The sequence below is a fragment of the Delphinapterus leucas genome, chromosome 10 (assembly GCF_059928025.1).
Source record: "Delphinapterus leucas isolate spDelLeu-1000000601 "Yukka" chromosome 10, BTC_Dleu_Yukka2, whole genome shotgun sequence".
In the NCBI taxonomy this organism is placed as follows: Eukaryota; Metazoa; Chordata; class Mammalia; order Artiodactyla; family Monodontidae; genus Delphinapterus; species Delphinapterus leucas.
In genome coordinates, this window is record NC_143138.1 from 63,150,711 (window position 1) to 63,176,830 (window position 26,120).

The window sequence follows — 26,120 nt, forward strand, 5'->3', positions numbered from 1 at the left end:
AACACCTCAGGCTGTGCAGCACTGCAGCTCAGAGTGCGGTCTGTGGACCACTGCCGCCTCTGCATGTTACCTGTCCACGTGAGATGGGGCACCTGCACCAGTGTAAGTCAACCCTGTCTCCAAGCACACTGTTAGTTCCGAGGACACTTTTGTCACAGCAGGATTTCTTAACCAAGGAGGCAGTGCCCTGATGCACATCCTGGCCCAAGCTTCTAAGCTCGTTGTGGGCCAGTGACAGTTGGTGGAAACCCTTTGTGTAGCCCTGCCGTCCTGTACTCCGAATATTTGGAGCTCTAAGAAATGATAGAGTCAGTCCTGGTCTGAGTTCCCAGACACTGGAAGCCAGGAAGGACCCTTCTCCGTGCCCTTGGAGAGATCCACCGGGCACAATGAAGTGTCTCTTCATTCACAGGTGCTTTGTCACTTAGGTATAACCAAACCAATCATTCTCACATGTCTCTCTTTCTCTCTCACATTCACTGACATTACACTCAGCCGACGCTCTCCCTGGGGTGCTGAGATGGCAGCAGCGTCTCTGGTCCTTGGCAACTCGATTTATCGAGGCCAGGGTTTATGGGAAGGTTCCCAGGCCTCAGCTGTTGAGTAACGAGGAGAAAGCCGAGGGAAGGAAGCTGTGGGAGTACAAGAACTCCATCATCTCTCAGGTCAGAAACCTTCCAGGGGACACTGGTTGATTCTGTAACTGAGCCCTCGTGATCTGTGTGGCTCACCCTGCCTTGGGGTGGGCACTCTGGGTCTTCCTCCTTTCTTATTATGGTGGCCCACTTGCCTTGATTAATTGATCTTACTGCTTTGGGTATTTCACCAAGGTGGAGCAACAGTGCAAACGTTATCATGAACAGAGATGCTCTCAGGAAATGGCTCCCACTAATGGTGCCTCCCATTTATCCATCCTGGATCTCAAGAAGCTGCCCACTTTCCATGTTTCCATATTTAACACATCCAGGTAGAGAACCAAATTTAATATCATACTGATGACACACTGTATATGTTATAAAAACAGAAACAGAATTTTAGAGTTGAAAGGGGCTGGAAAAGACTCTCTTCTTTAGCCTCCTCCTCATCCCATCTGTGGGCAGAGCTGAGACACAGAGAGGTTAAATGTCTTATGAAAGTCACACGACCAGTGAGGAACAGAGCAGAGTTCCCTGACACTCAGAATAGCGAGTACTTTCCCACTCAGGTACTTTGTTACACGATGTTCACGTGAGTTATTGTGGGTTAAATTTTACAGGTAAAATAATTGTTCACTTTATCTTCTTAGAGAATAGTATATTATTGTCTAAATCACTTTAAAAGATTCTTCATTGATAGCATCCCTTTAAATTGTTCATCTAGAGGTCTGCTCTAATACCATGACATTCACCTTTTTTAAGAACTTTGTGAAAAAATGTCATATATCTTTGAAAGAAGGCCCTTAGGAAATCTGAAGCCATTTTTTAATGGGTACCAGATACCCCAAATTCTCCTTAGGCTGAATTTGTTTTTTTAAGTTGTGCTGATTCAAGCTTAGAAAGTTAGCCAAGGTCACTTCGCTGGGCTCTGGCAACTGATTACGTTGAAGGAGCAGGGCTTTTCCTCTGGTTTGTATAACCTGCAGTGAGCCTGGGTCCAGCATGGTCTCATTTATTGACACTTCTTCAGCTTTATTTTCATCCTCTCTACTATAGTGCAGGGAAACAGAGCTCACGGAATTGAATTTAGTGATCAGAGTGATGCCTGAATGATCGTTTTCATACCCCATATTTTCTCTTTGGATTTGGCAAATTCTTCTCTTCTGTCAGATAATGGAATTGGGTTATTTCAACAAGTTGGAAACTCTGGACATCTTAAGGATGTGTTATTTTTCTATATCTTTGCCCATGGTCAAAATTGAAAAGCACACCAACAGGAAAAAGCTGACAAATCGTATTTGTGTTCTTGTGTTGACTCCATGTTTGAAAATGTAAAACTAACCTTATCCCATATACCAATAATCTTCACTGTGAATTGAAGTCGTGTAACCACAGAGAGGTGGCATCCTTTACCCCATCTCCTGTTTACTATCGTTTTGATGTTTGCTCATCAAATGGGTCCTGCCTCCTTTTCAGGTAATGATCAGTGTTTTCTTAGGCACCTACTATGGGAACCAACACTGTCCCAAATATGGGGGAAGAGTAACAGTCTTGAGTGGTGGAAACAACATTGACTTTGATTTTTAAAATCTTTGTGCTGAGGTTCCCTGGTGGCGCAGTGGTTGAGAGTCCGCCTGCCGGTGCAGGGGACACGGGTTCGTGCCCCGGTCCGGGAAAATCCCACATGCCACGGAGCGGCTGGGCCCGTGAGCCATGGCCGCTGAGCCTGCGCGTCTGGAGCCTGTTGCTCCGCAGCGGGAGAGGCCACAACAGTGAGAGGCCCGCGTACAGCAAAAAAAAAAAAATCTTTGTGCTGACGAAACATTAAAGTGACTATTTAAGATAGTGAATACATTTATAAATATCTTTTATTGCATGCATTTAGTTTCACATTTTTTGGATAAGTTAGTTTTTTTATGGGAAAGCTTAAAGGAAATTTGAACAAAGTGAATAATTCAACTTTTTACCAATAGGTGACTGCCCATTTCACAGAGGACTTCTCACTGAATTCTGCGATTTCTCAACTGATGGGACTCAGCAGTGCCCTCTCGGTAGGTGGCCCGTCTGTGCTCATTTGCTGGTAACCGAGGAGGGAGCGTGGCTTCCAGTCACATGGTGAGGTGGCCTGCAGCTCCTTGAGGGCAGAGACTGTGCCTTTCTGGACATTTTATCTCTGAAGTGTGGTGTATAGTAGGTGCCCCATAAAGTGAATGGGTGTGACTGAGTTAACTGATTAGCCACACCTCAGGAAGACACTGAGTGTTTGCAGGAACTGTCAAAGAATGGGGAACCCTGAGCTCCCTGAGGGGCGCAAGAGGACCCCTGTCCTGGAGGTTCCACATTGCAGAACCTTTGAGCTAGTCTCTATTTCCCACTGGTTCTGTGCACATAGGAAACATAGCTGAGTGGTTAAGAATTAGGACCGACCTGGATTCTAATCTGGTCTCCATCTCTTGGTTAACCGTGTACACAGGGACAGATGACTCTCCCACTCTAACCCTTAGCTGCTTTATCTGTCAAATGGGGTAACAATACTGCCCTCAAAGGGTAGTAAAAACCAAATGCGTTAGCATCAGACCGCGAGCGTGGTTAAATGCTCAGTCAACAGTATATCTGCTCAGGAATTCCCTGGCGGTCCAGTGGTTAGGGCTCTGAGCTTCCATTGCAGGGGGCACGGGTTCGATCCCTGGTCCAGGAAACTAAAATCCTGCAAGCCGCGCAGCACGGCCAAAAAGACAAATAGTAATATATCTGCTGTTGCTGCTCCAGCTATTTTTAATACTATGATTAAATGGGGAAAGTTCTTTGCCCAGAGCAAAAATGATGTTGAAGAGGGTTTCTTCCTGCCTGTTTGTGTCTCTGGATTTCACATACATTCATGGCCTTTCTTACCCAGGCTTATCTTGTACATCTCAGTGTTCTTACATTGCTGTTCTTTTCTGTTCCTCAGCAAGCTTCTCAGAGAGTTGTTCTCCACAGCCCTGAGTTTGAGGATGCTCTCTGTGCCTTGATGGTGATGGCTGCTCCCATGGCCCCTCACATAACCTCGGAGCTCTGGGCAGGTAGGTGGGGAGGCCTTGCTTGACCAGTTACTACTGAGCAGCATGTGCTCCAGCCTCTTGTTGAGCATTATTCAGCCGTGGGGTCCAGCGTTTGGCATCTGCACTTGGGACCTCTCTGTGGAAATGGAAAGAAGTGAGAAGGTGCTGTGCAGGAGGACTTGATGGTTATTCTGGGCCCCGTTCTCCAGACCTTGTGTTCAGAGGTCTCCTGTGACTTCTGTGGATGTTTCAAAGGAGCTTGCAGAAGCCAGGCAGCCTAGGGATGCTGTGTTTACATCATGCTTTTATCTGGGGGCCTCTGAAAAGTAGCATTCATTTCTTTTTCATAATTATTTTAGCTCTTCTCACCTGTTTATTCTTCTCAGTAGAACTCTGGCATAGTTCTGTTAAGTTCTCCCAAAATCTCCTTGAGATTTTGATTGAGATTTGGTTAAACCTAGAATTAACTTGGGAAAGTTTCACATTTATACTGCATCTAGGCTTCCATTCCAAAACATGATCTGTCTCTCCATTCATTCAAGACTTCCCTCGTGCCTGGGCAAGTTTTGTAATTTTCTTCATGTAGGTCCCACACATTTCTTAAGATTATTCTCAAGTAATCTTGCCACATTTCATTTTATTTTTGTTATTGTGACTGGAATCTTTTTTCTTTAATAATTTTTGACTGGTAATATCTGGCATATAATTTTTAATATTAATTTACTTCCTTATTTTCTAACCAGATTCCCTACCAATCTCTCCTCCTTCATTTAAGGGGTAGAATCCTCTTGGATTTTCCACGAGTCTATGATCAGCAAATAAGGTTAAGTTTTCTCCTTTCTGATAGTAATGCCCTTGTGTCTGTTTACTTTCTTTAATATACTGCTTAGAAAACCGTATGTAATGTTAAAGAATACTGGCAACAGCCAATCTTGTTTCATTTCCAGATTTAAATGGAACACTTCCCTGTTAGGTATGGTGTTGGCTGTTGGCTTAGAGTAGATATTCCCTGTCATGTTAAGGAAGCGGCCTTCTAACCTTGTTTACCAGAACTCATCTTAGGAATTGGGAGGTAGATTTTACGTAACATCCATTCTTCAATTGTTATCGTGTTGTATCCTTTGCTTTTAATTTTCCCCTTTGCCCTGTTGTCATGACCTACGTCCAATTAATTGATTGCCTAATAGCCTATTGCGGGATAAATTTACCTTAACCATGGGGTAGTAAACCTTTAACATACTGTTAAATTCTATTTGCTAGTGTTTTATTTAGAATTTTGCAATTATACGCCTAAGAGACACCAGTTTTTTCTCACTAGGCATTGTCAGGTTTGGGAATAAGGGCTTTGCTGACTTCACCAAGTGAATTGAGTTGCTTCTGTGCTTTAGAACAGACTATACAGGACAAGACGTTCACCCATTCTTTGCTGAATAGCCAGAATGCCCTAAAGGGTGGGTGGTATTAGGCCCTGCCAGGCTACTGCCATATCATATTAGATTATGTAGCCTTTCATTATCTCCTTAGGCAGGAAACATGCCTCTTTCATTTAGCATTGGTGATCACATTAAGTCTTTTAAATGGCACACTGTTAATTCTTTCCTAGTCTTCCCTTCTTTTAAAGCAAAACTTATCTAATTTATAATAAAAGTGTTTACTCTGACCCTAGAATATACAGATCTCTCCCTTTTATCATCTTTTTTTGTCTCACATTATCTGTCTGCCTCCTTCATTTCATTTCTCCCAGGAGGGACTGATGTAAATGGGGTTTCAGAAACTCCCTCCTTGCATTGCCCCTCCAGTCTCTGTGTTTTAGGGCCAGGATTTGGGGGGGTGGCAGAGAGCGTCTGCTGTCTCCAGGGTCCTGTCCCTGCCCAGCAGGTCTTACCAGACAGGTGTACACTGTGGTGTTACCCTGTTAGTCTGTCCTTCAATTGTGTGACAAGATCTCCAGCAGGACATACACTGAAGCAATATGGTAGAAACTGGCCCATTTCAAACTTTGCTCCATGTTTTTTTCCATACACAATACCAGTGGGCTTTTGTGAGCTGTGTTATAATAAGGAGTGGGTCTAGACTGAGTCTTAGTTTTGCTAGCATGTCTCATTCAGCCATTCAGTAAACATTCATTGAGAATGTATTTTGTGCCTGGCTCTGTTCTAGGCATTGGTGGGAAAGCTGGGGAGGGCATTCTGAGCAGCGGGCATTGCAGTCTGTCTGTGTTAATTCACTTGAGAAGATCTCCCCTCAAGCTTTACAAATTCATGGCAACTAATTTTTTTTTTTTTTTTAATTCAAAGAAACAATGGGAAGCCTTTGTCTCCTGGCTCTGCACATGTGTATGTGTGTGGCTCCTCTGAATGAGCATCGGGGGCTGTAGCACAGTCAAGTGAGGAATCCTACACACCAGGCATATCACCCTGGTCATTAACTCACAGACAGGTCTTTGTCAGGTGCCTTCTGGAGAGAATGGGGCCACGACCCCTTCCTGCCTTCTCCCAGCAGCGGATAAGGGCCAGTGTCACAAGGTGTTGAAAGTCCTTTGCAAACAGAAGTGCTATGTTGTGACGGTCATTATTGTCATCCCACACTGTCAGTCACTCTTGTCTCAAGCCTTTGGGACAGTTTTTGCACACATTTGGTTTATTCTAAAAAACATAGCTTTCATATAACTTCTGGTTTCATTCCTGCATCTTCGAAAGATAACCTCACAATGATTATAATGGAAATGTGGTCAGTGAGGGTGGGATGTTCAGAAATTACCATTTCTCAGAATTCTCCAGAGAAGCAGGTTTTCATAAAAGAGATCCTCCCCCAAGGGCAGCAGAATTGAGATCTGTCTTCTGGGGGGCAATTTGGGGTCCATGGGCAAAATGGCCATCATGGCTCTGGATAAAAGGAAACCTTTAGAGAAGCCCAAAGTGCTTCTCTACCGATCACTTTAAGAATCAGTGGAGACCCAAGAAACAGAACCAGTGTCTTGGCAGTGTGCACACTTCAACAGGATGAGGAAATCTTTTTTTCCTTCCTGAAACTTTGGATCTGAGAAGGTCAATAGACCACATCTGAATTTACAAACTTATCTTTTGTTTACCACCATAGAATACTGTCTTATCTATGAGGGTGTTAGGGAAATTTTGCATATTTGGAGTTACTGATGCTGTTTCCACACAAAGGACACAAGGTTTCCTTTGTTGGTGGATAGTAAAAAAGCCGAAAATCACCAAACAGGGAGCTCCTTGGTGGTACTCTGGTTAAAGGTATCATTTTATCATCATCAAAAATGACCTTTCTAAGAATATACCAGCAATACAAATAAGCTGGTTTTATCTTATATGCAGAATAAGGGCAACTGCCTCAGGTCCCCCTCTTGGGCAGTTGGTGGGGGGAACTACAGCAGCTACGCAGGTATAAAGCAGGGGAGGAGGCTGACAGCAGCTAAAATACTCTAACATGCACTCTCACCAAAGCTCCATCAGGAGGCTTGTTGTCCATCTGTAAGATCCACCCTCCCCCAAGTTGCTCTCCAGTCTACTGGCTACCACCACAACTGGGTTCAGATAATACAGACTATCCCTTGGTAAATGCTTTTGGCAGTTTTAGGCATGGGTAAGTGTGCCTCCTCAGGATGACCCTCCTCCTCCCCTCTCCACAAGGAAATCATTCTAATGCACAGTGCCCAAGTTTCATTTCCATAGTCTTTTTCTTCATCCTTAGAGGGCACATTTTTTTTGGAAAAAAATAGATCAGGGTTTGGCTGGGCATCTAGTCCAGTATTTAGCTCAAAATGATATTCCCACAGTATTCAGGTTCACATAAATTCATCTCAATCCAGTTGAGACTCAAATTCACTGTTGGTATTAGTCATCATATTACCAATCACAGTCTTTTACTGAGCCTTGCTCAGGGTTTGTTAGGAAGCACCTGTCTATGCCTTTTTCCAGAGGCTCAATTCTGCACCTTCCTTGGAAGGGTCACATCCTTGCCAAAACTCCATCGTGGGTGGTGGAACAATTTAGCTTGTGCATGCCCCCCCAAGAAATACGTAGCTAATGATAAGAATGTATGGTGTCAAACTGGAGAGGGACAAAATGGTTCTAGTGACAAAATTATCCCTATCAGAGAGAAAAACTCTTCAGTGGGATTTTTTTCACAGCCTCCCATTCAGTGCTCTGAGGAGCTGCCTCGCAAATGTCCATTATTACTCTGCTCAGTCACACCCTAGGACAGCTCTAGCCCTCATTACTCATTTGTAATAATAATAATACCTTGCATTTAATGTACTGCTTATCATATGTATGATATGTCCTATAACATTTATGATATATTTATTTACATTTAATTATAATTTAATGTATGTATTTTATAATGTACTGCTTTATCATATATATATAGTACATTAAATTCACGATAATTTGATTCCTGTCTGTGAAGTAAATAATTAACCCAGCAGCCCTGAGTTACTCAAATCTTGTACATTCTCAGAAGGGCCTACTTGTATGACTAGCCTTTGGCTGGCTCCTAGGAACTGAGGTCTTAGAATGTTCCCTATGCTACTAACTGATTAGGGCACTGTGCATGCTTGAGGTCTTGAACCCCATTATACCAGCTTGTGTGGATAGTTTGTGTAAAAAATGTGATTTATGGTGAACACCTGCTTTCCTTCTGGAGGGTCTGAAGTTTCAGTAACTGCAGTTACCACTGCAATTACCCCAATAAAAACCCTGGACTCAGGCTCAAGCAGACTCCCCTGGAAGAAAACATTTTGCATGTGTTTCTGCAGTTCATTGCTGGGGGATTTAGTATGTCCTGTGTGACTCCACTGGGAGAGGACTCTTGGAAGCTTATACCTGGTATCCTCCAGCTTCTGCCTGATGTACCTTTTTCCTTTATTGATCCTGCTTTTTATCCCTTTGCTGTAATAAACTATAGCCTGACTATAAAAAAAAAATGACCTTTCTAACAGGCAGCAGCTTGGATGGATCTCAAGGGGATTATGGTGAGTGAAAAAAAAGCCAATCTCGGGCTTCCCTGGTGGCGCAGTGGTTGAGAGTCCACCTGCCGATGCAGGGGACACGGATTCGTGCCCCGGTCCGGGAGGATCCCGTGTGCCGCAGAGCGGCTGGGCCCGTGAGCCGTGGCCGTTGGGCCTGCGCGTCCGGAGCCTGTGCTCCGCAACAGGAGAGGCCACAACAGTGAGAGGCCCGTGTACCACAAAAAAAAAAAAAAAGTCAATCTCAAAAGGCTATATATTCTATGATCCCATTTATCACATTCTTGAAAAAAACAAAATTACAGAGATGAAGAACACATTAGTGGTTGCCCAGGGTAGGGTTAGGGACTGGGCAGAAGGGATGGTGGCCATAAAAGGGGAAAGGGAGCCTTGTGGTGATGGAACAGTTCTGTCTCTTGAGTGCAGTGGTGGTTATATGAAGCCACACGCACACACGTTAGTGCTTATAAAACTGGTGAAACCTTGGGCTTCCCTGGTGGCGCAGTGGTTGAGAGTACACCTGCCGATGCAGGGGACACGGGTTCATGCTCAGGTCCGGGAAAATCCCACATGCCGCGGAGCGGCTGGGCCCATGAGCCATGGCCGCAGAGCCTGTGCGTCCGGAGCCTGTGCTCCACAACGGGAGAGGCCACAAGAGTGAGAGGCCCGTGTACCACAAAAAAAAACCAAAACCAAAAACAAACAAACAAAAACTGGTGAAATCTGAATGAGCTCTGTGGATTGTACCAATGTCCATTTCCTGGTTTTGACATTGTGCTGTAGTTATGCCAGATGTTACCACTGGGGGAGGCTGGGGGAGGGGTCACAGGACCTCCTGTACATTTCTTTGCAACCTCCTATGAATCTATAATTATTTCAATTTCTTTTTGTTTGTTTGTTTTAAATTACCTTTCTAAACCCACAAGTCCTGAGTGTTGAGATTCTGGTTCTGGAATGTCATAGACGATGAGAGAGGAAGGAAGGGAAGAAGCAATTTATTTCTTGTTGTGGAAGGTTTTAATAGACACACACACACACACACAACTGACCAGATGCAGCCATTCATCCCACTAGTGTGTGAGGCTCCCGTGTCTCCTGCATCGCTCTGCAGAGCAGTGTGAAGGAGCTCGTGGTGATGGGATGGGTCTGCCCTAAGTGCCCAAGGAGCGCTGCTCCTCGAGGGTGATCTCACAGCTATACAAGCCCCGCTTCCGAAGAAAAGTACATAGAGCCAGCTGCAGAAAATAGCTTCACCCTCCAGTGTACCTCTCTGGGCTTCTTAAAGCAAAAGCAGAACCTAGATTTTTCATTGAAAAGTACATCTATATGCATATTGTAAAACCTTCAGTTCTTACAAAGGGTGTGTCCTAAGTTCCCTCCCATCCTCACCCCTATGCTCAGTTGCTCTCCCCAGGCACCTCCACTGCCAGTTGGATAGTTGATTTGACAGAACTCCATGCATGTATGTGAAATATTTCTCTCTTACCATATGGAGTGTATAGAGTCGTTCTATATCAACACTTACAGGCCGACCCTGTTCTTTTTTTTTTTTGCGGTACGCGGGCCTTTCACTGTTGTGGCCTCTCCCATTGCGGAGCACAGGCTCCGGACGCGCAGGCTCAGCGGCCATGGCTCACGGGCCCAGCTGCTCCGCAGCATGTGGGATCTTCCCGGACCGGGGCACGAACCTGCGTCCCCTGCGTCGACAGGCGGACTCTCAACCACTGCGCCACCAGGGAAGCCCTGACCCTGTTCTTTTTTAACAGCTATATGGTGTCCTACCCAGTGAATATTCCATAGGTTATTAAACAGTCATCCACTGATGGGCATTTGAGTGATTTCTCCTCTCTTTCTGTTTTTTTGTGCTGCTTTGAGATGAGCCTCTTGTCCAAAATACAAGTTATTTAAAATGTGGTGATAAGATCTCCATTTCTATTTCTCTGGCCATTTTTACAGTTTCAACAGTGATTTATCTATCTTGGTTTTTGCCTCCGGCTTTTACCTCTTGTCATCTCCAAGTCTTCCATCAGTACTTTAATTGTGAGGGTCACAACAAGGTGACCCTTTGTCTCTCTTAAGTTTCTGAAGTAACTCTAATCTTGAAGTATAGTCTACCACCATAAACCCATTTTTCTTAGTAAAAATGGTGGTAAAATATTGTAGCTATATTGTTTTGCTGTACATATATGCTGTATTCATTAATTTCAACGAAACTGTAAATCTTGGGAATTCCCTGGCGGACCAGCAGTTAGGATTCCACGCTTTCCCTGCCAAGGGTGCAGGTTCAATCCCTGGTTGGGGAACTAAGATCACACAAGCCACGCAGTGCAGCCAAGGAACAACAACAACAGCAACAACAACTGAAAATCTACAAATAATCTGGAAGTGTGGGAACACTTCTTGTAAGGGACGCTAAGATACTTGTAAGGGACAGTAAGACACCTGCTGATGTTCGGATGGTTTTATACATGAATGTGTATGCTGTGTCAGTGTTGTTATTTCAAAATAATGTCAACAGAACCCTTTCTGTGGGTAAAGGCTAATGTGAAGTAGCATCACTTCCTGTCCACTTCCTTGGAAGTGCCAGGGCTGGACGAGGCATGATGGGGATGAGACACCACAGAGTCCCCAGGTCTTCCTCTGTGTGTATATGAGGATGGGGGTGGGCTGGAGACAGGCCTGCCATCCACGGGCACCATGACCACCCAGCACTCACTCCGGGTGCCATGGTGGCATGGCAACCTCACCAGCTCTCAGAGCGGGAGAGGAGGCTTGTTTCAGTTATTTCACGGGAAGGTCAGCAACAACAGCTCTCCAGAGGAGGGGCAGGAAGGGGGTGGGCTGAGAGCGACAGCTGGCCCTGCGTGGTGGCCTTGTGTGCCAGGGCCTTGCCACTTCCCAGCCTGTGTTCAGACTTTCTCCACATGCTTCCCAAAGGCCAGCTCTTGACCTGACCTGTGTCACGTAAAGAAACCATTGTATTTGCCATGCAAATATTAGGTATTTTTACTACCCTAAAAAGAGCAGGAAGGCAAAAACACTACGTAGAACTGGGGGTGGTAAGTTTCTTTTCCTCCCTGCTGAGCAGGATGGCCCCACTCCCATCTATATGGAATTGCTGGCAGGGGCCCAGGCCGCTATAAATAAGCATCCTGATTGCTCCAGGAAGGCTGGACTTCCTCATTTTTTTTTAAAGTGGAATTTGTAACAGCTTCTGCCCAGAACATTTGTGTCCAATGTCCTTTCATCTCCCAGGCATCCTGTACAACTGCCATGCGGAGATTTTGGAATGCTTCCCACTGCAGCTGGGTCACAGGACAAGGCATGCTGGCCCAGCCAGCTAAAATAAAGAAGTAATTATCTTCCTTCTGTGACCTCTGTCTTGCGATATGAGTCTTAATAGGATCCCTTCTGAGGAACAAGCAGGAAGCTCCTTTCTGCTTCTGCCAAAAGGCACATCTGTTAGAAATGGAGTAGGTTCATTAGAAGCATGGGAATCCCAGGACACAGGGGCCAGATGGGCCCCAGGAATACATCTTTTATGCTACTTGATTCTCAGACCCCGATGGGCCTTCCCTTCCCTCAGGTTGACTAGCAGCACAGGGTTACAATAGGAGTGACAGATAGTAAGCTACAACAAATCTGTGATGCCTGCACAAGAACCAAGACAGAGGTCAACAGAACAAAATGGACCAGTGCTCTTCAGAGTGGTCCGTAGACCTGAGGCTGGCCTAGGAACTGTCTCTAGGCCAAGATAAGGAGCTCAGTAGGTACATCACCTGTGTCACTAAGCACATATTCGTGTAAGACTGACCATTTTTTTGGTAGCAAGAATTTCTCAATGAAGGAAGCAGCGTGTTAATTCATATTCTGGCCCGTTCTTCAGCTCATCACAGACAGGCATTTTGAGTATCTTTGTAGTGAATAGTTCTGAAACCATCCCTAATATAATATATTGTAAAAGAAAAATCACAAACCAATAGGGAAGAGAAGGTTTATTCAACAGATTGGATTTGGAGAATTGACCAAGTTTTGTTTGTTTGTTTTGCGGTACTCGGGCCTCTCACTGCTGTGGCCTCTCCCGTTGCGGAGCACAGGCTCCGGACGTGCAGGCTCATGGGCCCATGGCTCACGGGCCCAGCCGCTCCGCGGCATGTGGGATCTTCCCAGACCGGGGCACGAACCCGTGTCCCCTGCATCGGCAGGCAGACTCTCAACCACTGCGCCACCAGGGAAGCCCTGACCAAGTTCTTTTTAAGAATGTTTTTTCACATTATATGCAAAATAAATTATGGATAAATGGGCAAGAAAATGAAACCTAAAAAAAAAAACAGAAGAAAAATCTTGAACTGATGTTATAGCATGGAAAACTGTTTTTAAATCTTTTCTAATTACAAAAGTAATAAGTATTCCCTGTAGAAAATCTATAAATTTTTTTTGAAATTTATGTTTATTCTTATAGTTCTAGTTATTCCATTTCACTCTGTATAATATTCTGTTGAATAAATAGCTCTATTTATCTAGTCCCCTACTAATGGTCATATGGGCTGTTTGAAGTTTTAATTATTTTTACTATTAAAAAAACAACAATGCTTCAGTGAATGCTCTGGTAGCTGTCTTCTTCCTAATACTACTAAAGGCCTAGATAGAGGCAGTACATGAGAATTCCATTGTTTCACTTCCTCACCAGCATTGGTATTGTTTCAGCGGTGGTTTTTCATCATCATCAATAAATTTGTTTTTAATAGAAAGATCACCTATACTTCTGCCTCCCAGGGTTAATGCTTGCTGCTTTTCTGATGTATTTCCTTCTAAATTTTTATCTGTTTATTTAAATATTTACTAAAACTGTGGCCATACTGTATATACTATTGTGTGTCATCCTTTTCCATGAAATTGATTATTAGTTTAAAATGTAGGAAAAAAGAGAATCCAAAACTGTGTCTACAGCATGATCCTGGTGGTAGTTTGGTTTCATTTTGTGGAGTTGGTTTGTACATACAAGTATTCATTAAATACATTACATTAGTATCTTTCAAAATAAAAAGTTAAAAAGATGCTATCCATGTAAACATGATTTTCTTCTTTGTTTTTAGACTTTTTACAAATTTTCTGCAAGGAGCATGCATTACTTTTGGCATCAAAGAACATAAAATAAAACATTGTCATTCACAGCCCAGTGTTCGGGACTGGCATTGGTGGGAATTCATTCCCTCTGTCCCAGACTTGGCCTCAGACCATCCCCTGAGCTATGGGCCCGTCCCTCAAATGCATCTGCTGGTCTCAAGACTAGTAATAAGGGGGAGGTATGTAAGGGCCACCCCACCTCCACCAGCCCTGGAAAAGCCGTTCAGAGCGTAAGGGCTGTGCATCTACCACAGCACCGCCCCCAGCGTGGGCACATGGGCCACAAGCCCGCTTGCCCAGGGCTTGCCTCTGGGAGGACCAGGAGGCAGCGGGGATACCACACAACAATTGCCCAGGGATCTGTTTTCTGCTCTGTGTATTTCCTGCCCATTCGGGGGCATCTTTTGTACTCATGAGATCAACAGAGGCTTGGAAATCAAACTTTCCCTGCTAGGAAGCCCCTGGTTGAAGTCCCAAAGCACTGACAGTTGGCCCTGAGCAGCTCTGGATGGTGAGCCTCCTCTGCTTTGGGAGCTGCAGCGTGAAGCACTCTGGGAAGAGAGACTGGAGAGGGTTTCATTCCTCCCTGCTTCCTCGGGTTTGACCCACCCTGAGCCAAGGACAGCTCTTTCCAATTTGTTAATGGGGGGAGCCCCTCCCGAGAAGAAGTTTAGCGGAGAGGTTGAAAGCCCTCAGAGTAGGTCCAGAAGGAGTGCCCGCTGTTCTCAGCATGTCGGCTCTGGTGATTATGAGTAAAAGTTCTCTCAGGCCACAAGTATTCATGGGCCAGAAAGGAAGCAAATGCAGCTCATTACTTTGGGATCCACTCTCAGGAGCACAAAGGATTCCTTCACCAGCAGGACTGCAGAGAGACCGAGTAAAAGCAGCAGCCTTGCTTTTGCAAATGCACTTGAGAACAGTGTGTCCATCCATCGTTATGGCTCTGGGTGTTGTTTGAAAAAAAAGAAAAAGCTACCTATAAGCTGGGATGATGAGCCAGGCTGAAGGAAGTAGGGGGCACCTGGTAGGCTGTGGAAAGCCATGGTGTGGCCTCCTGGGGCCTCAGACGGCTCCAAGCCAGGCTGTGTCAGGGCAAACGCTTTATTAGTGCTCCCAAGGGCCTCGTACGTGCTCAGTGACTCTCTGCCTTGGCGTTGCAGGCCTGGCGCTGGTGCCAAGGAAGCTGTGTACTCACTACGCCTGGGACACCAGTGTGCTGCTTCAAGCCTGGCCAGCTGTGGACCCACAGTTCCTCCAGCAGCCCGATGTTGTACAGATGGCGGTTCTGGTGAGTGTCTCCTGCAGCCCCCAGGGCCAAGGTGAATCGGCCACACACACACAGATGGGTTTGGAAGTTTCTCGCCAGGCCTTTCTAGCCCACTCAGCTCTCCGCCCAACCCTCCAGCCTGTCTTCCTTTGCCAGCACCTTCAGTTTTGAAGTTACCACATACCAAAAGCTTGTGAGCATAAAACTTGTGGCCAGAAAGTGGAAAGTATCAACTTGTCCTGCATTATAGGTTCTAATTGTCTTCCTTTCCAAATGTGTTTCAATCTCTCTAAGTTTCATTCAGCTGCTCTGGGCTCTTGGAGGGGGTAGAGTGATGGTGAGGAGGTGGGCAAGGAACACCTCGCGCTGCAAAATATATTTCAGAAAGGCTACATGAAATTTATTTTTTGGTAAATTGCATCATTTTAAATACATAAAAGTAGTTGATTATAGAGCAAATAACTCTCCTATAGTTTATCCTTATGTAATTTTTATGTATTTAATTTGTTTAATCTGAGACCCATTATGAGGAATATCTCTTAAATATGCTGATGTGGCTGAAGAGGGAAAGAAAACAAGGGGTGAACCTTTTAGTCTGAACCACACGTGGGCCAGCTAACTTACATCCCAAGTTTAATTTAACTCTCACCACCCTAAAAGATAGGCTTAGCTGTTCCCATTTTTTTCAGCTGAGGACACAGGCTCAGAGAAGCTCGTCACCTTGCCCACGTTTATTTGTTTATTCCTCAGTCATTGTCAAGTTACCTATGCTATCAATACATCAGGCACAGTGCTAGGCTCTGGGGACACAAACCGAAATGCAAAAAACAGGGTCCCTGCCCTCACGGAGCTTAAAGCCTGGTGCGAAAGATAGGGGAAAAGAAGAAGGAAAGAGAAAAATAAACAAAATAATTGCAAACTATGGAAAGTACCACAAAATAATCACCCAGGGGCTGAACAGGAGCCGGGCCTGCCAGGCCCCACCTGCTTCATCTGCAAACCCTGGGCCCTGCGGGCAGATCCATGTTGGGAAAGACAGTTGCCCCCAGGAGACTGGGTCCTTCACAGATGCTCTGTCTCCATACCACCTCCCCGACACTTAGTTCCTCACTGCCTCCAATTCGCCCCCCCATGGAGGGGAGGAGGGGGGCTGCCCTGCTAGGCTTCTTCTCAAAATCCTCAAAACCGAAACCAGCCTGTGGCACAGAGAGGCAATTTCTTTAACTTGAATAATGTTTCTAAGAAATAACTATCTGTGTACCCCTAAGAACTCATCCTCAGCGCAACTGAGAAATACCAGCCTGAGACTCTGGAGTTTTAATCTGTGAAAATGTCTTTCCATTTTATTTATTTATTTTTTTTGTCTTTCCATTTTAAATTACCACTGAAGAAAAGAAATTTAGTTTTGATAATTGGTAAAATAATTTCAGATTACCATTGAAATAAAAATCCAAGATTTAAAATGTGTGGAGGACTCCCTGCAAGTACACCAAACTCAAGAACCTCTGGGGTGGGGCACTGTGCCATGTGGCAGGACTTCTGTCAAGGTCTGTGTTCTGTCTCCACGTGATCTCACTTGGTGCCATGGCCAGAAATAGAAGTTGCAACACAGAACAGCGTAACTCGGTGTAATTCAGTTCAGCCGTGCCCATGTGCTCTGAGGCCAGAGGCACTACATCGTCTTCATGGAGCCCAGCACCCAGGAGGGACAGTCTGGGGAGGCACACGCACTGTCATGCACACCGAGAGTTTGTGTAGCCTCCAGGTTAAGACGTAAGAGCTTGGGGGTTGGACCATCTCAGTTTTGCAAAATACTTAATTTCTCTAAGCCTCAGTTTCCTCAGTTAGAAAACACAGGGCCTGCCTTACCTGGTTGTTGAAAGAATTAGATGGGATAATGCCAGGAGGTACTTAGCCTGCTTCTGGACACACTAATGACAAAAGCCACTAACACGCAGTGAGTACCGACTAAGAACTTTCCAGATACTAACTCATTAACCCCGCACAACAGCCCTGTGAAGCAGACCCCGCTGTTTTCCCCATTTCACAGACAAGGCAGATACGTGCCTAACCCCATCTCACAAGTGAGGAAACAGTGGCAGAACAGGGCTTAATAACTCACTCAGTAAATATTAAATGCTGCTAGCATCAGCATCGCTGCCTCTGGCAGTTGGGGGATTGGAGGAGGCATCCAAGGAAGGGGATGTGGACCTTGGCTTTGAAAGAGGAGCAGTATTTCCCTAGTGGAGAAAGGAGCAAAGGCGGGGGAAGTCCTCACTGGACCGTGAGCCATGGAGGGGGTGGAACAGAGGCAGAGGCAGGGCAGCACTGGAGAGAAGGCCAGACTCCATCCCGAGAGGTTGGGGGCTGGCAGGGAAGAGAGAGGGTCCATGGGGTCATCCCGTCTCCACCACTTGCTGGAAAGGGGCCTTGGGTAAGTGGCTTCGCCTCCTATCCCTTAGCTTTGCCCTCTGTGAATCGGGGATGGAACGGCTGTGACCTACCTCACAGGCTTGTGGTGGGGATAAACAGGTTCACTCAGGTGGATTGTGGAGCACAGTGCCTGGCACAGAGTGAGAGCTCAGACAACGTGAGCTTTTATTGTCATTAGCCATTGCAGGGCTCCTGTCCGTGAGTAGTGGTGGATGGGGCGGGTGGATAGTGCTCGTGGCCAGCGGCCCTCCAGGCAGCTGTTGGAAAAGTCCAAGAGAACAATGCAGAGGCCCGGACCAAGGCTGAGCGATGAAGTGGCGGTGGCAAAGCTGGAGGGGCGGAAGCTTGTAAGGCCACCAATTCAGAAAGGAGACCTTTCTGAAGTCAAGCAGCCACTGTTTGAGGTGATGTCTTACTTGTCTCCCACGCAGTGATCTAGGCTAATGCAGCCCATAAAAATGCCACTAAATTCTACAGAAATCTGAAGAGATGAGGTGGGTGATTAAGGGATCCTGGATAATGTGCTTGGGTTGAAACTTCAGAAGTTCTTCCTGGTAATTTTTCATAACACAGTGACTTTATTTTCCAAGTTAAAAACAGGAGCATTCGTGAAAAAAACGTAAGCGTTCTTACAGGAGCGATGGGATGGAGGAATTGAAGCACAGCAGTTCAGAAGCTATTTGGGTCATGTGTCGCTTTCCTCGGTGGCAGTATCAGTTCATATTTGATGTGAAGTTTATCCTTATGAAACTAATATTCAGTGAATACCACTACGGCTAGAACTATACTGGCCCATTTTAGGCAAGAGTTGTGTGTGATGTAGGTCCAGCTTCCAGGTGGTCAAACTTGAGCGCCCCCTTCTGGAGCCAGTCATCAGGGAGGGAGGTTGCCTACACGCCCCAGAAATTAGTCCACGTGAGATCTATGTAAATCCTCGGTGACACCCCCTGTAGCCAGATCTGAACTTGATTTGAGCTTCAGTAACACAATAATCCCTCTACCCCCGGATACAGCCTAAGCCATCTCATGCTGAGGATTTTTGACATAGTTTCCACCACAGCTGTGACGGGCAACACTCAGGAAATACAGGGTGGCGCCCTCTCCCTCTCCTTATCCAAAGCGTTCGGGCGTTAATCCTACCCATCTAAGTGCGCTTTGTTCTTCCGGGAAGCTGGGTGCTGCCTTTCTTTCTCTTTTCCCGTACTCCTTCCCCACACAGAGGCAGCAGTACCCTTGAGGGGCAGTGGGTATTGATGTCTGGCTGCCTGCCACTCTCAGGACTTTGCTCATTGTTTGTCTTGGCTTTTCACCTTCTCAGATCAACAACAAAGCCTGCGGCAAAATCCCTGTGCCCCAACAAGTTGCCCAGGACCAGGACAAAGTCCACGAACTGGTTCTCCAAAGTGAACTGGGTGTCAGGCTCTTGCAGGGGCGAAGCATCAAGAAGGCCTTCCTCTCCCCCCGAACCGCCCTCATCAACTTCCTGGTGCAGGAGTGACTAAAGGGATGCTGCGGCTACCACGAGGGCTTGAGGCACCTCCTCCAGGCCTGGGATGAAGGAAGGAGTCTGGGGCCCAGAGACAGGAAAAAAACAAATGTCTTTTTTATATATATACATAAATTTTTTTTATTTATTTATTTATTATTTATTTATTTATTTATTTATTTATGGCTGCGTTGGGCCTTCGTTGCAGTACGCGGGCTTCTCTTTGTCGTGGCTTCTCTTGTTGTGGAGCGCGGGCTTTAGGCGTGCAGGCTTCAGTAGTTGTGGCATGCGGGCTCAGTAGTTGTGGCTCACGGGCTCTAGAGTGCAAGCTCAGTAGTTGTGGCACACAGGCTTAGTTGCTCTGCAGCATGTGGGAATCTTCCTGGACCAGGGCTCAAACCCGTGTCCCCTGCATTGGCAGGCGGATTCTTAACCACTGCGCCACCAAGCCCCAAGCCCAATGTCTTGAATGTCTGCCTTTGCACTCTGACGGGCTGGCATCAACAGGGTGCCTCTGAGGTGTGGCCTGTGCAGGGGTGAAGGTGGGTGGAGGCAGAGGAGAAATATGAGTGAAGCGGGGTGGGGACCCAGTACCTTCCTCCACCATTGCAGGGTGGAGGAAGCATCTAGCCCCATAGGAAGCCACCAGAGATTCAGCTGGGTGGGAGCGAGAAGGTGAATTGAAGAGCAAGTGAGGATGAGCACGAAGCCTCTCGAGCAGCCTGGGAGCTTCTGGACCCCAGACATTGCACTGCCTTAGGCAGGTGTTAGGAACATAAGGCTAAACTGAGGAGGCACAGGGGCTGAGGAGCAGCGTGGGCAGTCACTGTTGAACAGGTTACAGAGCCTCAGCATTGTGGTGGATTGTCTCCCGCCTTCAGGCTAGATGGAGAAGCCTTTTGGGTCGTGTCCAAATATCCATATGCGGAGTGGACACTGGGGTCTTCAGAAGTTGCTCGGGGGAATTCCCTGGAGGCCCAGCGGTTAGGACTCAGCGCTTTCACTGCCGTGGGCCCGGGTTCGATCCCTGGTCAGAGAACTAAGATCTTGTGGGCTGGCGCAGCCAAAAAAAAAGAAGTTGCTCGGAATCAAAAGGCAAGCAGGGCTAGTCTGGCTGCCAGCACTCCCACCACTTCTCAGCCCTGCTGTGCAGGCTGTTTCCACCCCAGCCCAGCTGGACTTGCCTGCCGGGCCTTCTCTGATCCTGGTACTCAGGCTCTTGGACGAAGTACCACTTCCCACTGTGAGTGGTGAGCGGCGCTTCCTAACCACTCCCTCAGGGTGTAAAATTTGCTGTGAAGTGAAGCGGAACGGAGCTGGTTCCAGCCTCGGATGGAACCAATCTCGGAGCCCGCTGCAGCTCAACAGGGAGTCTGCTCATGTGCGCCGCAGATGGTGATGCCGCCATGGATGTGGCCCCCAGAGCCAGTCATTAGGAAGAGCAAGTCCACCGCAGGGGGTGGGACTGATGCCACCCAGGCATCTCCTCCTGTGCTTGAGCCACAGCAGTTGGCTGCCAGGGAGACCCTGTGTCATTGTATATTAGGGTGATCCTGGGTTTCTGTGAAGTCAGCTATCAGGTGCTCTTACCAGAATTGGCCTAAGCCACTGATTACTATTTAATAGGGGGAGGAGGAGGAGAATCTAGCCATTCTGTGACACTGAAAATCTGTATTCGTTCTCTGATGCCTTTTTCTGAAGTAGCCTCAGATGTGGTCCCCTGCACTTCAGCAGTTAACAGATGACTTTTTTTAATGGAATAAAATGTTTGTCATGTATGACTTTGGGACATATGTGTGATCCTGGAATAGCCACCATATTCCAATTCTGGAAGTTAATCAGGAACAGATTGAGGTATTCCATCGTCATCTGAAGCACTGGCTATGTGCCTGACTCCACGTGGACTGTTATAAAGTGGGATGCATGGGGAACTTACAGAACATGGTAGACCATACTGACTCAGGAACGTTAGTAACAGCAACTAAGTCACTTGGCTCAAACTTAATATTCTGCCTGATCCCCATGCCCAGAAATCCTGGTTTAATTGATCTGAAGTGCACTTGGGCATCTGGGAAATCTTAAAAGCTCCACAGGTGATTCTAATGGACAGCTAAGTTTGAAAACCACCGGATTAATTGATGCATTTGAACCATATGTCTAACTAGTCCTTTCTCTCCCTAACCTTCAGCTTAACTGGGATGAATTTGGTAACGACCAAAACACAATGAAGTAGAGCTGGGAAAGACTAGGACCAGAAGGGAACGCAGGGGCCGGAACTCTGGAGCAAATATTTAAGACGTTCCTAGAGCTGACTTGAGTGCACACAATCCAATTCCATGTACCAGCAAATGTGGATTAAATATAAGTGAACGGATGAGGATATTTGGTACGAGGAGGCGAGTGAGTGTTTTTGCTTGATTGTCTTGTTTATTCCAGAAGTAACGCAAGTGGTCTTGAGTCTGTCAACAAGATGAGTGTAGGGAGCCCTTTGCACATAATCTGGCCAGAGCAATGGGCGAGTCCAGCCTCAAGGCCACTGGACTAACCAGCACGTCTTTGGAGACCTTTTTCTCCAAGAGGATAAAACTTTTAAAAACAAGAGCTCATTGGTACTACTGAGATGGTTGGTGTAATGGAAAAATTGAACAGAAAAATCTGATCCCTGGGGTGGGAAATGATCTCAGTCCTTTATTACTGCCTTGATTAGGTCAAAAACTGGACTCAACAAGTTCACGTGCATTACTTGCATTTAATTTCCACTAAAACCCTAGAGGGAAGGAATTATTCTCTCATAAATATGAAGATACCCAGGTTCTGAGGTTCAGTAATTTGCTCAGTTTCCACAGCTAAGTAGAAGAACTGAATCCAAACCCAGGTCCTCTGGCCTCCAAATCCCCTTATGCCATCCACTGTACCTACCAGTCCCCTCACCTAATTGCCCATCTTGCTTGAAGTCAGGAATATTGAGATGTTGGCTGGAAGCTTGGTGCTTACTAGGGAAGCCTCGCGACTGAATGGAGTGGCCATTTTTCTTGTTGCCTTTGCTGCCTTGGCTTGGGGTTTACTGATTGATGGCCTGAGGCTGCTGGGGGCAGATGGCCCAGTGGTGTGAGCTAGAGGTTTGTGGCCACATAAAGAAGTCCACCAGAAATCCTTGCAAGCCACTCATGGCCCACAGGCTTCTTGGCAGGCCAATGCTCAGACAAGATGGCCTCCAAACCAAAAGCTGAGGATCCAAAGTTGGCTTTGGTTTTCATTTCCAGGTGGTTTGATTCCCGAACTGAGCCCAAGTCAGGGTTATGAGGCCACTAGTGCACACGGACATGCAGCAACATGCAACTGGGCTGATGACATTTCTGCTGGGCCACAGTCGGCCATTACTCGAGCCAAAGAGGGCATGGTTCCTGCACCAGCTGCCCTGGCCTCCACCACCAGCTGCCCTCTTGGTGTTTCTCCGCCTAGGAGGGAAGGGAAGGAGGCAGACAAGTCTACAGGGTCATTCTGTGCACCAGGAACCATGCAAGGGGTTTTGCTGGTGCTCTTAAATCCTCACATCAGTGCTACAAAGTGGGAATTATGACCCACATCCTATAAAGAAGGAAACTAAAGCCTAGAAAAGTATAGCAGATTACCTACATCATGCCACTGATAGCTGCTCAAGCCAGGATTCAGCCCCAGTTCTGCCTTTCTGTTCACAGCTCATGCTTTCTCTTCAGCCCCAACCTGCCTTCAGGGAGGGAAGAAGTGGGGTGTCTTGGGAGGAAATACAGCTCTTGTTCTTTCTCTCCCGGGAATTCTGAACTGGAGCTCTGGCATGTATGTGGCCCCGCAGACTGGAGCCCCACACTCATGATTCACCTCCCCGCAGACCCTCCTTAAAGAAGGGGGCTGGGCTTTTGTACCCTGAATCTGTCCATCACTGGCTGTGGGCCAACACCAGGTGGAGGGGGATAGTTAGTAATTTCCTGGGCATCTTGGGATGAAGGGACTCCCACTGGCTCAGGGAAGGTTTCCAGAGAGGAGCACAACTGAGCCGTCGGCAGCCAGCATGCACGGGAGCTGGGGACAGGCACCCCTGCTTGTGAGGAGGACCCGGTGGAGCACCCAAGGCGACCACCACAAGGAGAGAAGGTGAGAGTCCTGAGAAGCCTGAGAAGCAGCAAGTCTGTGGGTGAGGAAACGCTCTAGACAGACACAGAGTCACAAGAGACGCGGATGAACATAGGATGGAGTGAGGACAAGCTGAGCTGCCTTGGGCCTGCCTTGATGCCCTGGGCTGGGTGGCTCCGGGCAGTGCTGCTGCATTCAAGGCAGTGGGTGAGACCAAACTGGAAGGCGTCATTCCCCCTTTTGCAGATGACAAAACCGTGGCTCACACAGGCTGTGACTTGCTTAAGGTCCTACAGTAAGTGATGGAGTATCTTGACCCCCATTCTGTGCTCATTCCACTCAGGGGCCCCTGCCCCTACCCTGCAGGAAAAGCCTGGTGGTACCGCCAGGCAAAACTTAGCTCAGGAGGTAAATATTCTTAATTGTGGAAACCATCAGGGTAGACAAAATGAGTAGAGTCTGTACTCCGTTTCTTCCTGTGAGAAGAGCAAGCAGAAAACATCTGTTTCATGGGCTAAGTTCTGTCTGAAGCTCAGAGGGTGGGCGGCCAAAGGCTCTCATCCAAGCTGATGAGTCTGGAGATCGGAATCTGGGGTGACCAACAATGAGCAAGGAGGAACCCCCCCAAGGGTGGGTGGGCAGGCAGTGCTGGCAGGGAGGGGGCAGCCTGGAACGGCTGAGGAAGGGCCAGTCCTGTGGGGAGCAGCCTCGGATCCCAGGGTGGGGCCAACAGCCGTCCAGAACGGTTGACCTCACTCCAGATCTTCACTGCGTCTGCCCACGTGAGGGAGCGGATGCAGGGGTAACAAGGCCCTGCGGGGGTGGGGAGCCAGGCCTGCTGGAGTCACGCGCCTGGAACCCAACAGTCATGACTCACCTCCATGCGCCTCAAGCCCTGAACTTGAATTCCAGTTCTTGTCTGGCTTCTGGAAGAGCAGGCCCGTGCCAGACACCCAGTGATGCCTGAGATGCCCCGATATCAGCAGCAATAATAACATTTACCACTTACCGAGGACTAGTTACGTGCCGGGCCCTGTTGTAAGAGCCTTACCACAGAAGGGGCCCAGCTCAAGACCACATGAGAGGCTGGCAGAGCCGTGATTCCAACCCTGCTCCACCACATTGCTTCCCAAAGGCCTTGATGCAAACCAGCCCTGAACCTCCTGGGTTTTCCAAGACAGCCCTGATTTCTGGCTCTCAGAGTACCCTAGAACCTGCCAAGCCCACACTTCCTGATCTGAGGACACCTGGGTGAGCACCTCCCTGGTGCCCAGGGAGAGGTCTGGACTTTCTCTCTGAGCCTGGGACTGACGACTCCCAGGGAGCCCTCACCTTTGAGCCCCATCAGTGAGACCTAGAAGTCAGGGGGTCAACTTTGCTCTACTCCACATACTGCGAGGAAAATTCCATGGAAGGGGAGACCTGGCCTGGGCCTGTGGGCACAGTGAGAGCTGCCTGGCCTCACAGCAGCTGGGCCAGTGTCTTCCCCAGAACATCCTTTCCTCTGCCCACAGAAGAACCTCATCTGTGATTACTTAGGGGTGGTTCGCCCCAGCCCCCTCTAAAGGTGGACTCGCCTGCCACACCTGCTGCAGCTGCACCCTCATGGGCTGCCTCAGGACCAGGAGAAGAACCGGGCCTGGGCAGGGATCCCCTTCCTCAGACACTGTGAGGTGAGGGGCGAGTGTCCAGTGGGTATAGTGGACACTGTGGGGTCAACTAGGGAGGCGGGGCCACCCAAAAGGTGCTATTATTCACTGAACCTGGAATGTCATTCATCAGGGAAAAGGCAGCTCCCTTCCAATAGAAACAGGGACAGGGTGGGCCAGTGGGGCTTTGCGAGGTGGGTTCCCCAGGGGGCTCGCTGTCAGTGGGCAGGACACAAGGCAGCCACCACGTGGAAATAGGCTGAAAAGCCAGATGTCATCAAGTATCTCCATGATTAGTTGTCTGTTAACCTGTTATCAGATAACATGTTAGCTTTCTAGTAATATCTTAATTGATTTTTATTATGGCCTGAATGTTTGTAGCCCCCTAAAATTCATATGTTGAAATCGTACTTCCAAATGATACTAGCGGGTGGGGCTTTGGAGGTGTAACTAGGTGAGGTCATGAGGGTGCAGCCCTTGTGGGTGGGATTAATGGCCTCATGAGAGTCACAACAAAGCTTGCTTCCCCTCTGCGTTCTGCCACGTGAGGACACAAGAAGTCAGCAGTCCGCAACCCGGAAGAGGGTTCTCACCAGAACTCGACCAAACTGGCACCCTGATCTCAGACTTAGCCTCCAGAGCTGTGAGAAATAAATTTCTGTTGTTTATCAGCCATGCAGTCTATGGTACTTTGTTAGAGCAGCCAGAACTAAGACAACTACCAACATGTTAGGAGTCAGTTCCCCTCTTAGTGAGTGCAGTAGACCTCAGTTACAAGTTACCTCATGATTACCTGCAACCCCTTAATTGTGCACTAACACCTTAGTGGTCTGCCAGTATCTTGATTGTCTACCAATCATCTTGAGCAATAATTTTTCAAAAATTATCAGCTGTTAATGTAACTATAACAGATAAACCCCTAAGCCACAGTGGGCTCACTCACTCAGCAAACTTTATTTCTCATTCCCTAAGTCTAATCCTCTGGAGAAGGGAGCAGGGAGGGATCCTGTTCCATCCCATTCCAGCTTGAGGGAGGGACCCAGGCTGAAGGAACCTCCACCACCTTCACCTCTTGGCTCTCAAGTTACCCTGGACGTTGATATCCAGCCCTCAGATATGGGCAGAGAGAGGTGGAATTTCATAAGGTTTTCATGGGCCGGAAATGGCCATACATCACTTCTGCCCACTTTCTCTTGGCCTCAGGGAGCTGGGAAATGTGGTCCCGGCTGGGCAGCCCCTTCCCAAGAACAACTCTGCCTAAGGGAAGGGGAACCCAAATCCTCGGTGGGCAGCCACCTGCCTCCACCACCTGAACAATCTTTGCTTTTAAATTCTTGGCTGTCTGTGTAAATCTGTTACCTTCTAAATATCTCAGTTGTCTG

At 47.4% G+C, this 26,120-nt stretch overlaps 1 protein-coding gene across 6 annotated transcripts in view; it reads left to right on the plus strand.

Moving 5' to 3' along the window:
• LARS2 (leucyl-tRNA synthetase 2, mitochondrial) overlaps positions 1–25,411 on the plus strand; it is a 167,119-nt gene extending 141,708 nt beyond the window's left edge. For 4 of the 6 annotated variants that reach the window (XM_089918046.1, XM_022573404.3, XM_022573403.2 and 1 more), the window contains 5 exons: positions 496–665; positions 2,609–2,686; positions 3,586–3,697; positions 14,954–15,081; positions 18,812–25,411. In XM_089918046.1, coding sequence (XP_089774172.1) covers positions 496–665; positions 2,609–2,686; positions 3,586–3,697; positions 14,954–15,081; positions 18,812–18,991 — 668 coding nt within the window. In that variant the 3' untranslated portion in view covers positions 18,992–25,411. The remainder of the gene's footprint in view (positions 1–495; positions 666–2,608; positions 2,687–3,585; positions 3,698–14,953; positions 15,082–18,811) is intronic. The other 2 variants (XM_089918049.1, XM_089918048.1) reach the window with 2 other exon arrangements.
• The last annotated feature ends 709 nt before the right edge of the window (positions 25,412–26,120 follow it).